This window comes from Zonotrichia albicollis, chromosome 1, assembly GCF_047830755.1.
Source record: "Zonotrichia albicollis isolate bZonAlb1 chromosome 1, bZonAlb1.hap1, whole genome shotgun sequence".
Lineage (NCBI taxonomy): Eukaryota > Metazoa > Chordata > Aves > Passeriformes > Passerellidae > Zonotrichia > Zonotrichia albicollis.
Window position 1 is genome coordinate 64,509,734 of NC_133819.1, and position 16,079 is coordinate 64,525,812.

The window sequence follows — 16,079 nt, forward strand, 5'->3', positions numbered from 1 at the left end:
CATTGAGCTCAGCATGATGGTTTCATATGTTTGAAGCTGCAATACTTTGCAGGTTTTTTTACAGTTTAATTTTTAATGAGGTTGCTTGTGTGAGTTTCAGGATCAGGTGACTTAAATTGATATAAAATTGCTGTTTGGTAACAGAAATATTCTCATTACGATTCAGCCATAGCAGGAGATGAATTTCAGATGAATCTGCCATCCTGGTGGTCTTCAGTGTTGTCATCCCTTGTGAAGATTCTGTTGCCCGTTTTAAGGCCTCAAACCATCTCATATCTGTGCCAAAACTGGGACAAAGGTTTTGAACTCAATTGGCTTGTGCATGAGGCTGCTGGAAAAGTCTGAAAGCATTAATTGATGCTTGATCTGCTTGTTACTAACTGGAGATTTGACTGAAGTGTATCAGTCTATAATGAGTCAGTGTTCTTTGAACAAGGGGTCACATTTTTTGGTTTTCATGTGTTGTTATCCAGCTGATTGAAACAGTTCTTCACAACATTCCCAGTGTCTTTACATTTTAGTTCAGTAAGCTTTTCTGATTGTGGTCCAGGCCAGTCTTTGTTTTGGTTGGTTGCTTTCTGTGTCTTGGTCAAGAACAGTTTCAGACCTTGCTATTCCTTAAAGCTCTTCCTTCCCCACTGCAGAGCAAGTGTTTGCAGCCATACATGTCACACTGTTACAGAAGGGTCATATCCCAATTTCTGCTGCTTCTGCCCACTCCCACATAGGTATTGCTTAACTAAATTGGAGTAGTTAGTGATAATAGAATGCTGACAAAAAAAGTGACTGTGAGGATCATAGCCTGCTCTTGTGATTTGAAGTTAGATAAACAGAACCTAGCAGCACTTTCTCAATGCTAAAATACCTTTTTTCTGACGGGCTTCCATTTTGTTGTGAAAGAAGTGAAGCAGCTTTGTTAGAGTATCATTTATTTATTCTTCCTTAAAATGAAAAATAAGTATGGATAAGGAGGAAGAAATAACTAAATGACTGAAGACTGTTAATTGTATTACACATATTTTCTGGAGAAGCCCTAAGAGGGGAATGAAGAGATATTTAAAAAATTTGATTAGATAATTATTTTATAATCTTGTATAGATACGGCCCAAAAGCAAGAGGGTTTGGTTTTCCTTTGTTTTGGTTTTTGGATTCCTCCCTCCTGCTGGATTTGTTTGAAAATTATAATCCTCTTTAAATAAATATCCTGGCTTCTCCAGAGTGCAAACACATTTGTTTTTATGGCATGTAACCAGTGCAACAGTGTCACAGACTCCATCCGGCTCCAGAGAACCTCTGTGGAAAGTGTGTAACTTTGAAAACTGCTGTAAAGAAAACATCCCAATTCTTTCCTTCCTTCAGCATGTTAACTTTCTTTGTGGGATTCTGTCAGATCAGCTTTGTACTGCTAATTTGTGATGCTGGTCAAACACAGACTGTATCAAAGAAATTTACTTTATTCTTGTATACTGTGCAGTGGTTAAGTAAACAATGTGATTAGGTTAGGCAGCTTCTCATTTTAGCAAACAAAACTGTTACAGCTCAGGGAGAGAGAGATAAAACTTAGCAAAGCAGCCTGTGTCATAACCCTCTTCTAGCTTGCTTAGACAAATATACTTGCAAGAAATGTTAGGGAATTTATTTAGCATCAGTGTGACTCGATTAACAGATTCCACATGTGAATTAAGTAACATTGTAGCAAGGTAATAAACGCTGCTCATCCTGTGAAGAAAATACATTTTTGTGTTCTGTGTTAGTAGTGTATGATTTCGCAGGTGATTAACTGTATATGAATATTTTTTTCAGGGTCATTGAACTCTTGTCACATAAATATGTAAAGGACTGGGGCTTGGAACTTCTAATGCTGTATGGAATTTGCTGTGTATTTGGCAGGCACTGGGTAGAATCTTCCTTAATTTATTTGACTTTGCATGAGGAATCCAAAATTGTAGAACATGGTGTTTAAATTTAATTTAAACACTGATGTAGTTCTTTTGAACTGTAAAAAATCTTGACTGTTTATTTCTTCAAATTTTACCTAGATAGTTTATAAGTCACTCCATATTTTACTTTTTTTCCTATGACAGCCTTAAGGTTTTCTCAGTAAACTCTTTCCAAAGCTAAATTAAGAACTTTTCTAAGACTGTGAATTTACTTTTTGCATTACAAGACAAGCATAATCCACCTTTTTTTCTTTTTTTTCCCAAGCAGTACAGGATTATGTTGCAATTGGAAAGTTTTATACTATGTTCTTGCATCTTGTTCCAAATATTTATCATGGTGTAATTTGATCCTATGGTTGTTGTGATCCTGTAAATCTAGGTGGCTGAAAAGTTTACTTTTATTAAAAAAATCTGTTTCTTGAACTCATGCTGCTCTTTGAGCGGTTTAGGAAAGTCTCATCTTAATGAGTCAGCCTTAGATTAATTTCCTGTGTTTGCAAACACAATGGAGGGATTTTAATTTCTTCCATGTCTCTACTCTGTCATCTGCATAATACCTGATTTTCTCAAATATTCTTCTATATAGCTAAAATTGATTTGGGGAATTATGCAGCAAAGCCCATGTATTTTAAGATAGTTCTGGTGTTATCTGGAGTAGTTAGAAGGATCATGATGGTGGAGATGAACATTAATAACTTGGTTTGTAGTCCAGAATTTTAGAACTTGGTTCAGTCAGGGTTTTTTTTTTTTTTTTTTTGCACTGTTTAAAAGCTAATAATAGCTAACTTCTTTCTGAGAATGTCATGTACTAAAAAGTAATATTTCTAGTTATTTTAAGGCACTTTTATGAATCAGTAGTTTGCTATTTGGTTGCTATTTATACTGACTGATTTTTAACTTTGTGCTTTATAATTACCATTGTGGTGGTATTTGTGATGCGTTTGTGTGAAGCCAGTTATTTCTTCCCTGAATAAGGCCAGGGCCACAGAAGCAGCTTGCAGAAGTGTTTGCGAAAACCAAAGGGAAGATGGTTTATAACTAAATCACACAGATGTATTTTTTTGTTTTGTTCAGTTTTTTTTGAGTGGCACACCTCTAGTTCCAAAATGGGACAGTGTAATTAAATCTGGGTTTATTTTTCTCCCTCCTTTGTAATAGACTGGCATCCTTAAAAATTGCAGCAGCTCTTTTTTAGTTTGATAATGAAATGAAAGGGGTATCACAAACAGTTATTTTAAAGCTGAAGTTCTTTGCATTTGAAAATCCTGCCCTATCATAGAGCTGCAGTATTGCTTCCTCTAGCAGTCCACCACTCCAGCTTTGGAATCCTCTCTCTTCCTCTTGTGTACAGAATCAGCAGTCTCTTGGGTGGTGTGCTGTCACTCAGTTGTCTAGATTGGTCCTCTTGCAAACCACTTTTTTGAGCTGTCAGAGATGTGTGCACGAGCCAGGTATATAGACTGGTAGTACACAGAGCTTGCTCTATTAAATGGCTCTTTCAGAGGCACAGGCATGGGACCTAACCCTGGGAACAGACAGAGTAATGTTTCATTCATTTGAGTGCACTTCACTTTTATCCCTAGCTGATTGACACAAGCAGTTTTTTCAGGATTGAATATCCAAATGGATATTTGTTCTGTGTTGATACCAAGATAAAATGAGGTTTGTGAAGCTAAATGCAGAAGGCCCCCCAGGACATATTTTGTCTGCCTCAGCGCCGTGCAGCACATTAGTGCAGTGTAATGTGTGACCAGTCAGACCATTTGTTTGTCTAGGTTTTCATCTGCAGCTCTCCAATGTGTTTCATTCTCTGCCAAAACAGAGAAAGTACATTGCTTTTTACTTCCTTAAGTCATTTCCTCCTCTGGTTAACATCATCTTCCCTTGTGTTTTGCTTTGTTTTCTTATTAATTTGTTTCCTTTTCCATCCTTTTTTTTTTTCCTACTGGGATTCTGGAATATATTATAAATACACAGCACTTAAATGTGCAATAGACAAGGGTCTTAACCATTGTTCTAGCCTTTTGCATGCCATTTGTTTTTTAATTTTAGTTTGGATTTATCTATTTAATGCAATATTTAGTAAATTGGTGTGCAATTTGTGTTTGCAGACTCGGGTATGTTTATTGCTGTTACCAACTAAATAATGGGTGTCCTGTAATGCTGAAATGGCATTTTCTCATGTTTTCTGGGGGATTTGTTCTGGTTTTTTTATTCCTTCCCTTCCTTTAGACCCAGTACAAAATGTGGTGCAGATCTTGGAGAAGCAGTACCTGGAGGAGAAGCGGAGCGCTCTGGAGGAGCAGCGGGTGATGTACGAGCGCGAGCTGGAGCTGCTGCGGCAGCAGCTCTCCCCAGAGAGGCAGCACCAGCACGGCAGCGACAGGCTGTCCTACACTGCCCAGGCTGCACAGCAGAAAGTCAACCTCTGGACAGAGGAGAGGTGAGAATACTGGAGTTAAAACAAAGTAGTAGGAACTGCAAATGGTGAAAGGTGTGGCTGGAACCATGCATCCAAAATCCGTCTCTTTTTGTGGAGCAGATGTGCAGAATAAGATCTGCGCTTCCACCACAGTGTTAGCATTTTGTTTAGAGCTGAGCTGGGATGTTTAACATGTGCAAGATTTAACTCACAAAAGACATAAAATTTTCGCTTTTTTGAGCGGTATTATAGGTCGGTCTTCTGTGTGGTTTTTTGCTTTGTTTCTAATTTTTTTTTTAACTTGAAAACTGCTTATTGAAACGTTTGGTTTAGCAAGTATTGTTTTAGTTCATGAAAGAAAGGAAAAAATTGTGCTGAAAGGTAAATTTGTCAACTAAGACTAAAGAGTCCAGTAAAGAGTATTGTGTTTTGCAAGTATACGAGAGCAGTAATAGTTTGCAATCAGAGAACCATAAAAAGTACAGAGAATGGGGATCCGTATATGTTTGTACATTTGTGTTTCTAAACGTAAGCCCAGCTTTAGGAGACAATTGCTCTGGTTGAGCTGCTTAGGAAGTTAAAGGCTTGCCATGAGGTGAATTGGCCTCTTTGCAAAGGAATAGCAGGCACCTGAATGCAGCCTTGGTGAAAGACCATAATGAGGTTGGGAACAGTTAGCATGCACTCTAGGAAGATGTGAGCAGAGCACTTACGACAATGGAAGAAGTTTGTTCTTGGTGTGATTGAGGAGAGAAGGATGCCAGCTCCACGGAGAGAAGTTCAAGGGGCAGCAACCAAGATGATTTAAGTTTTCTGAATACCAGTGAGTATTCTGTCATTGGGCTTATTCATCAGGAAGAATGTCTAGATGTTCTAACAGGTTTCTTGTAAATTTATTTCATCCGTTTCTTTTAAAACAGAAGCTTTCTTATTCACTCAGTGGGATTTTTTTCTGTATGTAGTGAGTTTGAGTGCTCTTTTTTAATGTAATTATTTTTGCTTTATTCTTCACCATTAAAAAACCAAATCAATTTACAAGAGGGATCTAAACCCAGATAGTCAACATTGGTTTGCAGCTTTCAATTGAGAATGTTAGAAATAGAACAGAACAGATCTTGGTTTAGTTTTTGTGCAAGATTTTGTTTTGTAATTTCTGCCCAGTTGAGCCTGGGAAAAAAAACCTAAACAAATAGCTAACTGTTGACTAGCAATGACTAGAATGTTTTTCATGGCAAGTGTAGGGAGAAGTAGTTCTATGATTCAGCATTAATTAAAATATTGTTTGCCCCTGTAAAAGCTAAAAACAGAATCATTGGGAACTGAATGTAAAATGTCACAGAGTTATGGTTGGGATTTGCAGACTCTTTTAGGGCTGCACAAGAGTGAGAAATGTGTTAGCTGGAGGCCTTTCTGTTCAGAACTGCTTTGAGCACAGCAAGGCCATCCAGAAATCATTGATAATGCACTGCAGTAGCAGAGAAGAGAACTGGGCTTACTGGCAGGGGAGGCAGTACCTCTGAAGTGATGCAGCAGAAGGGAAAAGGCAGTAGCAAAAAACTTGCCTGTCCTTGAGAGCTGTGATGAGAAGATGGCAATTGATTCTCTTAAAATTACCTACCATAACCACGTAATCACAAAAAAGACAATCTGGGGTGATATCAAGGCTAGGTGTTCCATCAGCTTTCACTTCTCAGTAGTTGTTAGATGTTTCTGAGGAGGAGCTGTGCTTTGAACAAGTTTTGCCTCTGAATTTCATGGGTGAATGCTTTACTCTGTATAACTGTTGAATTGTTTGAAGCCTGTACTTTGCTGCATTGTAAAGAAAAGGAGAATGGATTCTCTTTGGAGTGATCCATGAGGAGTCTGATAATGTTTAGGTGGCACTGCCATTGAATAAGCAGTTTTCTGGAAAAAATCATTATCATTTTCTTGTCCTCCAGAAGACCCTCTTAGATACACTTTTTATTTCTTTGTAGTTCTAGAAGAGGTTTTGGCTGCTGAAAAATGGGGGGAAAATGAATCATCTTAAATAAGAAACCAAAAAAAAAAAATCTTTGAGTGGTTTCTGCTGGGAAAGCATGGCAACATGTTGCTGAGAGGATGTTTACCAGCCAACTGGCCAGAGGGCAAAAAAATCCTGGGAAGAATGGGAAGACTGGATGTGAAAAATGTGCAAAAGTTCCAAGAGTCTGGGTTGCAGGGGATTTGATTGGTGCAGTTTTAGCTGCCTCTCTGTTGCTGTTGCAAATAAAGCTGGGCTCTACTGGATCAGGCAGCAGAATTAATTTGATAGGTATCAGATGTGGGCATGAGGCTGTATCTGTCAGATCAGCTGGAACACATTGCACAGAGGTTATTCCCACTTTCTGCTGACTGTGGAAGGCCAGGTGATACCTGGCCTGGTTTTAAATCCTGTTGGCATAAAGTTAACCCATTGTAACTTCAAACAAATTTTATTTGTTGAGGTGGCAGTGAGTGTCAGTTGTTTCTCCTTGTCTGGCTTAAATGATTATTTCAAGATTTCATGTTCAATGAATATTTGCTCCAGTTAATACCCTAGTGGAGCTTATGTTACCCTAGTGGTCATATGTTTAATGTAGTGAGAATTAAGAAATCCTGTCTGAAGTGCTTTTTTTCCCTTAACTTTCTGGAAAGGCTCTGGCACAGCTGTATGCAGAAAAACGTAACTGTTATAAGAACTGCCCATAATAATTGGTTGAGTTACTTGTAAGTTTGCCTTACAGTCTTAAACCATTTCTTTCTCAAGAATCTAGGTAAGACTGGTGTGGGAGCCTCCCAAAAAACTTCCAAGATGCTGATGTCCCAGAGCTGGTGTCCCAGATTAAGGAAGTGACTGGCTGTAGCTGGATCCAATGGTTCTTACAGCACTTACATACAGATAAAAGCTGCCTGCTGTTTCCCAAGTTAGGCATTTGTTTTACAGTGGTTGTGGGTGTGGTACACTCTCAATATCAAATACTTTCTTGGGGTTTAAGTTTTGACTACCTTAATTTGCCGAATCCAGAATTATGACTGTCTGTGGAATGTGTCACTCTTATGGTCTTGAATTGCTTATTTAATTTTGATAGTCTGGATAACAGAAGCAAGAGGCAGAGAGAAAGGAATTTTCCATCTAATGCTGGGAGGAGATATGGAGGAAGTTACTAAAAATCCACCTACAATAGTAGCTATTTAAGACCCAATAAAACCCACCACTGTTGCAAACCTAGGCTGGGTAGGGGAGAGAGCCAAAGCTGCATGTTTTAGCATGTTGAAGGCACTAAAATTCAGGGCTGCTTGCTAACAGTGCTGGATGTTTACCACTTTGGTTGTGGTATCAGAGGACTGTCAAAATGTGGTTTGAATTAGCCTTCCTAATGGATTTTTTAGAAAAAGATAACCACTCAACTAGAATTCTGTTGGTGACTGAAGCGTGTTAGCAGCAGGCAAACTTTGCCTGTGTTCATAGGAAGGCCTTTATTCCTCCTACAGTTGTGTATAATTTAATGTGTTTCATAGAAATGAGAAGTGTATTGCTCAACATGTACCATATTTCAATAGGACTTTGCATTGAAAAGCTAAAAAATCATACAGGGGAGAGCTGGTGACTGAAATATCCAGAGTTTGATCTTGAGTTTTATAAAGGTGGTGAGACACAGTAAGTGCTGTTGAGATTACAAAGAAGGCAGAATGAGCTTTGCTCAGAGGATAATCATGATCATTTAAAAAGGTAATTTAAAGATGAGAATCCCAGGTGAGGGCATATCTTGGTACACAGGTGTATGTATAATATGTGTCATAGCAGGTTTGCCAGGTGTTGTGTTAGAGTAGATTTGCTCAGACAGGCCTGAGAAACCTCTTTGGAATTTGTCCAGAAACTGAGTGCACAGGCTTTAATCTGTGCTCATTCATCTGTTACTTAAAAGATACCTTGGGTAAATAGGATTTAAGTTTTTTTATTTATATATTTTTAATGTCTGTGCTTGAGTAAGTGTGGGGAGGTCTGTGGTCACTGCAAAGCCCTTGGAGTGATACAAAGATGGCCTGCAGTGAATGCAGATTCTGACATTATGGTCTGAGGAAGAGCAGGTTTTATCAAGGTGAAATCTCACATGTTGGGACTGGTAGATTCTTTGGAACAGGACTCCAGACTAAAGGCAAAGACAGCTGCAATTATTTCATTTCTTGAAAATTTGAAATGTCCTCAAGGCTTTAAACAAATCATCACTGTACCAGTTCCCATATTACTGTGACCTTTTATTTGGGCATCACCGTACTAGACATGCCTCAACAGTAATTTGTTTGTTTAATATGTGATCACTGCTTTCCCTCAATAAAATTGTGTGAGTTTTATGTTCACTGACACAGTGCTATTCAGCATTTCCTCTTAAACTTGTTTCAGAAAAGCCTTTGTTAGCATCTCTATTTGCAGCTTTCCAATAATAGAAATAGGTTTCTGTGTATTTTTCATGTTACCTACTGCACCACAGGGATGAATTGTTTCGACAGAGCCTGGCTAAACTTCGAGAGCAAATAGTAAAGGCAAATACTCTGGTGAGAGAAGCAAACTTCTTAGCAGAAGAAATGAGTAAACTAACAGATTATCAAGTAACACTTCAGATCCCTGCTGAAAACCTCAGTGCCAACAAAAAGGTAATGCTAACAAAGAATGGTGGAAAATGTAGCTTTGTGGTTAAACTTTGTAGACGTATGTAACTAACATTCATCCAGTTTGAGCCAATAAAATGTTAGTTTTGTTAGATTATGCATAGGAAAAATAGAAGTACTACCTGATTAATATACTGAAAGTGAGTAATTAAGTAAAAATGGCAACAGAGAATTAAGTACTTGCTGTTTTCAAGTGTGCAATCACCATATGTGCAATGCATATGAACAGACATTTGTGTTCTGTTGCTGCAGAACCTGCATTTTAGTTTTATCTGCAGAAGTTAATGGGTTTTGGTACAGTTTCCTACAATTTTGTGTCTTAAAGGATTTTACAGTGCTGCTGTAAATATGATAGCAGTTAGGAAAATATACTTGTCCTAAGGGTTTTGATTGAGTATGTTAATGTTCCTGTGGGAGTGGTCATGAGACCATGGGAGGGATAAAGAGATGTGGATGCTCAGAGATGTGTGTAGGCCATGCTGTGTCTGAGGACAGAAGCAGCATGACTGGCATGCAGAGAGAAGCTGCATGTTCTGTATTTTATTCCTTTCTAGTGCAGTTTGAGTGAAGAGTTAAACTATTACATGCACGTTCCCTGCACTGATTGTTTTTTCCTCTGATTTAGAGGGGTGCAATAGTAAGCGAGCCTGCAATTCAAGTGAGAAGAAAAGGAAAAGGTACTCAAGTGTGGACTATTGAGAAACTAGAGAACAAATTGATTGACATGAGAGACCTCTATCAAGAATGGAAGGAGAAAATTCCTGAGGTAATTTATGTGTTCTTGAAATGGATCAAAGATTGAGTTTGTTTTCTTTAAACCCCTTTTAATATGTTATAGACAGCAAGGGCAGTGACTTTGTATATGAAAGGATAGGGTACCATGGTTTGGTTTTTTTTTTTTTAAAGACCAAAACAAACAAAAACCTGGAACAAAACCAGTTATAATACTAAATATTCAAAATCCCCATGCATAATAAAACACAGTTATGTCCTATCTCACTTGTGTTTTCAGATGTTAAGTGTGCTGATGTCAGATATAATTGTGCTGAGGTAGTGACTCACAATGCCACTAAGAGCATATGTTTACCTGGCATGCAGATGACCACCAGCTCTGAATGGAAGCAGCAAGCTGCATCAGAAATACAGTTATTTAGTGTGTCAAAGCTAACAAGGATGCTGCTTAAGTGCAGAACATACTCAAGGTGCAGAACATAGTAGTGGGATAAAAGTTGATTTTAAATTATGAAATATTCTTTAATTTCATTTGTATATTTCCCAGCCTTAAAGCAGGGAAGAAATCAATTGGAGATACTTGGTCTCATCAGCATTTCTGTCAAAACCCAGTGAGGTTTTGTGAGAATTTAAGTAGCACATTAGCCTTGGCAGATAAGCATGATATTTGCCAAAAACTTGCTTTTTTACTAGAAAGAGATATGATATTTGGTATTCCAGAAGACATCATCTAAGCATCCAGGTAGAAGTGCATAGGAAATATATCTTGCTGTCTGCTGGCTGTTAGGAAGCACCTAAATTACTTGTATCAAGAATAATTCTTAAATATGTTTGAACAACTCTTGTGCCTTTGTTACATGCTTTGGACGGGACAATGGGAATCTCTAAAATCATAACACAGGGGAGGTCAAGCACTTCATCTGTGCCCATTGAAGACAACGATGATTTTGCTGCTGACTTTAGTAAGAACTGATAGCACATATTTGAATACATTATGTCTGCCTGAGCCAGGATCATTCTTTCCATGACCTATGTCGTCCATAATGCATGTGTTCTATGTGCTACATAGAAACACGTAGGTCAAATGCATGTGTTGAAGACAAAAGAGGAGAAGAAGGGAAGGAACTAACAAATTCACTGAGGAGTGCATATTGTGCTAGGAATCTGCATGAATTCTTTGTGGCTGTATGGGGAATGCTGCAGGTGTGATCTCAGCTCTATAGGAGTCATAAGAACACTTGTTGACTTAAGTAGGAATCATCCTGCACCTTCCCTTTGCCCTTGTGCTGGTAGCAGCCAGACCAGCACAACATGAGAATGGTTTGACTTCTTGTTTAGGAAGTATAAACAGAGCAGAAAAGGTGAAACATCTTGAAATCAATGACTACTGTGACTGCTCATGGTAAAGTTTGCTTTGCCTTGACATTGCTAAAATATGCAGGCTATCATATTATTATATCCCTTAGTAAAGAAAGGATTATATAATGTCTCATCTCAAAGATTTCATTTCAAATTTGTACTATGATTCTAGTCTCTTTCTGCCTGTGTAACAGGAAGGAACAAAGATGGGTAGTGGAGTAATTTTTGTGCCACGATCTTTTAATACTATGAGGTTACTTGATCTCCTGTTCCCACACTGGTGGTTTTGTGACATCTCTTTCATTATCTCTAAAACAGATAAGGAAGCTGATTGGCAAGAGAGGTGATCCTTTCTACGAAGCGCAGGAGAACCACAACTTGATTGGCGTCGCCAACGTGTTTCTGGAGTGCCTTTTCTACGACGTGAAGCTGCAGTACGCCGTGCCCATCATCAGCCAGCAGGGCGAGGTAGGGCCGGGCTGGGCACTCTGAGAGCTCCTGCAGGACTCTCTGTGCTCCTTAGGGCTTTAGCAGGCAAATGGTGCCTGCTGTCTTGTTCCCCAGTGAATGAGTGTTTTTCAAGGGGCCTTGTATGTTCTCTGTGTAATTGCCTTCAGGTGGCAGGGCGGCTGCACGTTGAAGTAATGCGTGTCACCGGGTCTGTCCCAGAACGTGTGGTGGAAGGAGATGACTCATCTGAGAACTCCAGTGAGAGTGGGAGTCTGGAAGTCATGGATAACAACGGAGAAATTATTCACAGAGCGAAAAAGCTCTCCTGTAGGGTGAGTGACAACACCTGATGAAGTGTACAGTTTCAAGGCTCTGTACCTATGTAGTCAGTCTGATGTAAAGTACTAGGCTATGTAGACTACTATTGCTGGCTGAAAAGTCCCTGAAAGGACTCCTCTTGTTCCAGCTCAGGGTAGGCCAGTCAGTGGTTTCCAGTAGCTCATTTAATTTGTTTTAGTTTCCAGTAGATGCGCATCTGCACCATAAATACTGGTATTACAAGGACAATCCTTTACAGACACAGAAGGGGAAACAGTTTTTCCCTGTCACTAATCTCCTGTAGTTTGATCATCTAATGTAGTATCTATGGGTGGTGTATGAATTTAATTTCTTTTGTGATAAAGTATTTCATTCTCCACTCAAGCGTATCAGCTTCCCCCAATGAAACATGTACATGGGTGAGGTCCTTATGTCTGCATTTCTGTATATGTAGACATATACAGAAAATCATATTTTTAAGGATGTTCCTAAATGGGAGCATCCTTACTATCCTTTAAAACTTCTTCTTGGCTGATGGTTCTCAATTTGCTGTTGAAGAGGAAGCAGACATATTCATGACAATATCTATTTTGTCTCCTCAGGTAAAAATAAAAGAGGCAACCGGACTGCCACCCAATCTCTCTAATTTTGTCTTTTGTCAATACACATTTTGGGATCAATGTGAGTCAACAGTAGCAGCACCAGTAGTAGATCCAGATGTGCCTTCACCTCAGAGCAAAGATGCTCATTTTACAGTGACCTTCTCTCACTGTAAGGTAAGTATTTTTATTATGAAACAGTGTTACCAGGAGGATCATATGTTTGAGAGAAACTGTTTGGGGTCTGAGCCTTGTTTTGCTGGGGAAGAAGAAGGAGGGAGTCAAGTCATCTAACTAATGACTTTTAACTATGCTTCAGAATGCCTTAATATTTCACTTCATCACTTCTTCAAAATGTGGCAAAAGGAAAAGATCTTTTGATTAGGGATCTTTGAAATTCAGATGTGAATTTAATGTATGGAGAAATCTATCATTTATATAATGACAGCTGATTATATACTTGTTTGATAAGCTCAGTAGCTTAAAAGAGATCACTGGAGCTGAGACATCACTTTTATGATGAAATGTGGTATGCAGGAGCATGAATTGCTGAGATGATGAGGTTTTACAACTTTCATGTTCAGAGTGAAGCTTTGTGGTGCAAACTGTATGGTTGATCAGGCAGGAAGTTAGTTGTTTGTGTCCTTACAAGCAAGTTGAGGAGATGCAATTGTTTAATATGATTGAATGTGATTTGTTTTTCTCATTGCTAGGACTATGTGGTGAATGTCACTGAGGAGTTTTTGGAGTTCATTTCAGAAGGAGCTCTTGCTATTGAGGTGTGGGGTCACAGATGTACTGGCAATGGCAGCTCTGTTTGGGAAGTTGATTCTCTTCATGCAAAAACTAGGACGCTGAGAGACAGGTACGAATGAATTACAAATGAATGCTTCCATCAACTTGTTATAAGTTTTGTAATACCTGCAGTGCACAAATACTTTGAGGCAACCATGAGTTTTTATGGGGATATCTTTTTAGATGGAATGAAGTAACTCGAAGAATAGAAATGTGGATTTCCATACAAGAATTGAATGAGATGGGTGAATACACTGCAGTTGAACTCCATCAGGCAAAAGATGTAAACACAGGGGGAATTTTCCAGCTTAGGCAGGTATGTATCTTTTCCTTGCCATCTTATTCATGCTTAAGTTAATTTTTAAATTTTATTCTTAGTTTTTCTCTCCCTCTCAATTTCCTGATTAGGGTCATTCTCGCAGAGTTCAGGTGACAGTGAAACCCGTGCAGCATTCAGGAACGTTGCCTCTCATGGTAGAAGCAATTCTTTCAGTCTCTGTAGGTGGGGTGACTGCCAGATCAACCAAACTGCAAAGAGGCTTGGACAGCTACCAGGTAAGGCAGTTAATGTCTCAGTTTGGTGTAGTTCTGCTGCTCTAGACCCAGCTCAACACAATTCCAAAAGTGGCCTTAGCACACTGGTACATGATATGCAGTTTTACACGTGCTTGAGGTTAATACAAGTAACGTGAGTCTCTGGTGCTAAACCTGGTTTTTTTTTGCTTACAACTCTATTTATGACTGATAAACTACCAAGTATGGCAGGGCAGAAGGAATATGGGAATTGTTTTTACCTTTGTGTAAAGAGGTGATTAATACTAGATTCCTAGTGCTATTAGTTTTCCTCCCTTCCAGAGATGGTGAAAGTTGAGGAGGGGAAAAGCAAAAAAAAAAAGAAATTTATTAGAGAAAATGTAGTGAGACACTATTTAGCTTTTTGAAAAGCACCAAATTGTTATTGATAAGAATCAAAACCGATTGTCACTGAATGTGAAAGGACTATTCCACATGGCCAAGGAAGTCCTTAAGCAGCATCAATTATTTCAGCTCATACTGGACAAATTCATATTGGAAATAAACCATGATTTTAACAGTGATGGCAAAGAACAAGTGGAATGGGCCACCCAGGGAAGCAAGGTGCCTTTTGAAGAAGGTTTGCATTCAGTTCCACAAATAATTCTAACCTTGGATACAGATAAAACTGTAAAACTTGAGATCAGTGATCTGCTTACTCAATCATTTTTCTGGGACTGGATTCTGTGGCGATTTTCATTATTTTATTTTTAAAATAAACATATTCACTAATACTCAAATAATTGCTGACCTGCTACAGTGTAATAAATTTTGTTTTCTACTTTTAATAAGACTAGCTATTTCAGTGTTGTGATTTTAACATTTTACAAGTTTGTGGCAGAAATGTTGGTATTCGCGTTTTGGGTTGTTTGTGTTAATTTCTGTTGAGTGAAATGCATGGGTTTTATGTTTTACAAAATGTATTTTCTCCTACCAGAAGGAGGAGGATGATGGTGGTGATATGGATAGTTACCAGGTATTGCTGCTCTTGCTGTCAATCCTGCGGCATGGGGCACAGCTAATGCTAATGGCCAGCAACTCTCAAATGAGCAAGCAAAAGCGGCTTTGAATACACACGTGCTGAGCATTGTAGAGGCTACCTGGGCTATAAAACACTGCTATTTCAGTTTACCTTGTGACTTTATACTCTTACAGTGTCCTCTCTTCTCTAGTACTCTGCAGTCAGCTCTCCTAACTGGCTACATGAATTGCTATGAGAATAAAAGCTTCCAAACTTATTTAGAATGAAAGCAGTTTCTGATGAATATCACAGGGAAAAGAACCAGCAGCTGCAGGCATCTTTTCCAGGCAAATTATGCAGCATAAGATATTTTGTTTTCTAAAAAAATACCATAGCCCTTTATGTTGTGCAGTTTTCTGAAATGCTTGAGTGAGAGTGGAGGATGTGAATGGGGGTAGATACAGAAGCCTCAGTGAAGCAATTTTCTTTTAACTGCACAAAACCCACTCTCGACCCTGTTTTCCTGTGTGATAAGGCACAATTTATACAGTGTAACAGAAGACTCATTTTCAAAGGTGACAAAGAGCAGAAGAGGAAATCCACCCCCCCCAGTAAAATAAATTTTAGATTTCTACACAGCAGACTTCTTTTTAATAGGCAGTCCAACAGAAGTAAAACCAGTTAGGTGAGAATGCTGACATCCCTTAAAATGATGTGTTAAGTTTCCTAGCAATCTCAAAAATATAATTTAAGGTACTAACTTCTTGCGGGCTGTTTATGTGCTTCCTGACATATCACAGAGAAGAGCCAACTGGATTTTCTGTGATACCACAAAGCATGATTGCATGATGGGTTTTGTTTGCATGAGAAATCTTTTACTTGCACTGATAGCAGCTGCTAGCAATGGAATTTTGTGCAGATTTGAGGGCGTACTGACCTGTCTAATCTTCAGGAGAGCTTATGATCAACTGATGATACTGGGTTTTCCTCTTCCATATGCTAATCAAAAGTTTGATTGCCACTTCTGTGAGTAATTAGCCCATGGTGTGTAATCTGTTCAGCAGCAGAGGCAGTCACATTTTCTTTTCTCCTGTTGAAATCTGAAACTTGAAAGTAAATAAAATTCCCTTTGTGGGCGATGAGGTACTTAATCAGTGTGCATGTCATTCGGGGGAAAAGAGTTTTCTGCGTTGTGCAAGCCATTTAATGTAAATTCTGGTTAAATTACCACAAAATTTCTGGTTAAATTACCACTGCCCTTT

At 38.7% G+C, this 16,079-nt stretch overlaps 1 protein-coding gene across 5 annotated transcripts in view; it reads left to right on the forward strand.

The window, feature by feature from the left end:
- Positions 1 to 16,079, forward strand: part of KIF13A (kinesin family member 13A) — a 104,457-nt gene that overhangs the window by 71,296 nt on the left and 17,082 nt on the right. For 2 of the 5 annotated variants that reach the window (XM_014275828.3, XM_014275826.3), the window contains exons 17-26: positions 4,173 to 4,383; positions 8,853 to 9,015; positions 9,656 to 9,796; positions 11,440 to 11,589; positions 11,739 to 11,903; positions 12,492 to 12,665; positions 13,202 to 13,353; positions 13,467 to 13,599; positions 13,692 to 13,838; positions 14,794 to 14,832. In XM_014275828.3, coding sequence (XP_014131303.3) covers positions 4,173 to 4,383; positions 8,853 to 9,015; positions 9,656 to 9,796; positions 11,440 to 11,589; positions 11,739 to 11,903; positions 12,492 to 12,665; positions 13,202 to 13,353; positions 13,467 to 13,599; positions 13,692 to 13,838; positions 14,794 to 14,832 — 1,475 coding nt within the window. Of the gene's footprint in view, positions 1 to 166; positions 299 to 4,172; positions 4,384 to 8,852; positions 9,016 to 9,655; positions 9,797 to 11,439; positions 11,590 to 11,738; positions 11,904 to 12,491; positions 12,666 to 13,201; positions 13,354 to 13,466; positions 13,600 to 13,691; positions 13,839 to 14,793; positions 14,833 to 16,079 lie in introns of all 5 variants that reach the window. The other 3 variants (XM_074542962.1, XM_074542969.1, XM_014275827.3) reach the window with 3 other exon arrangements.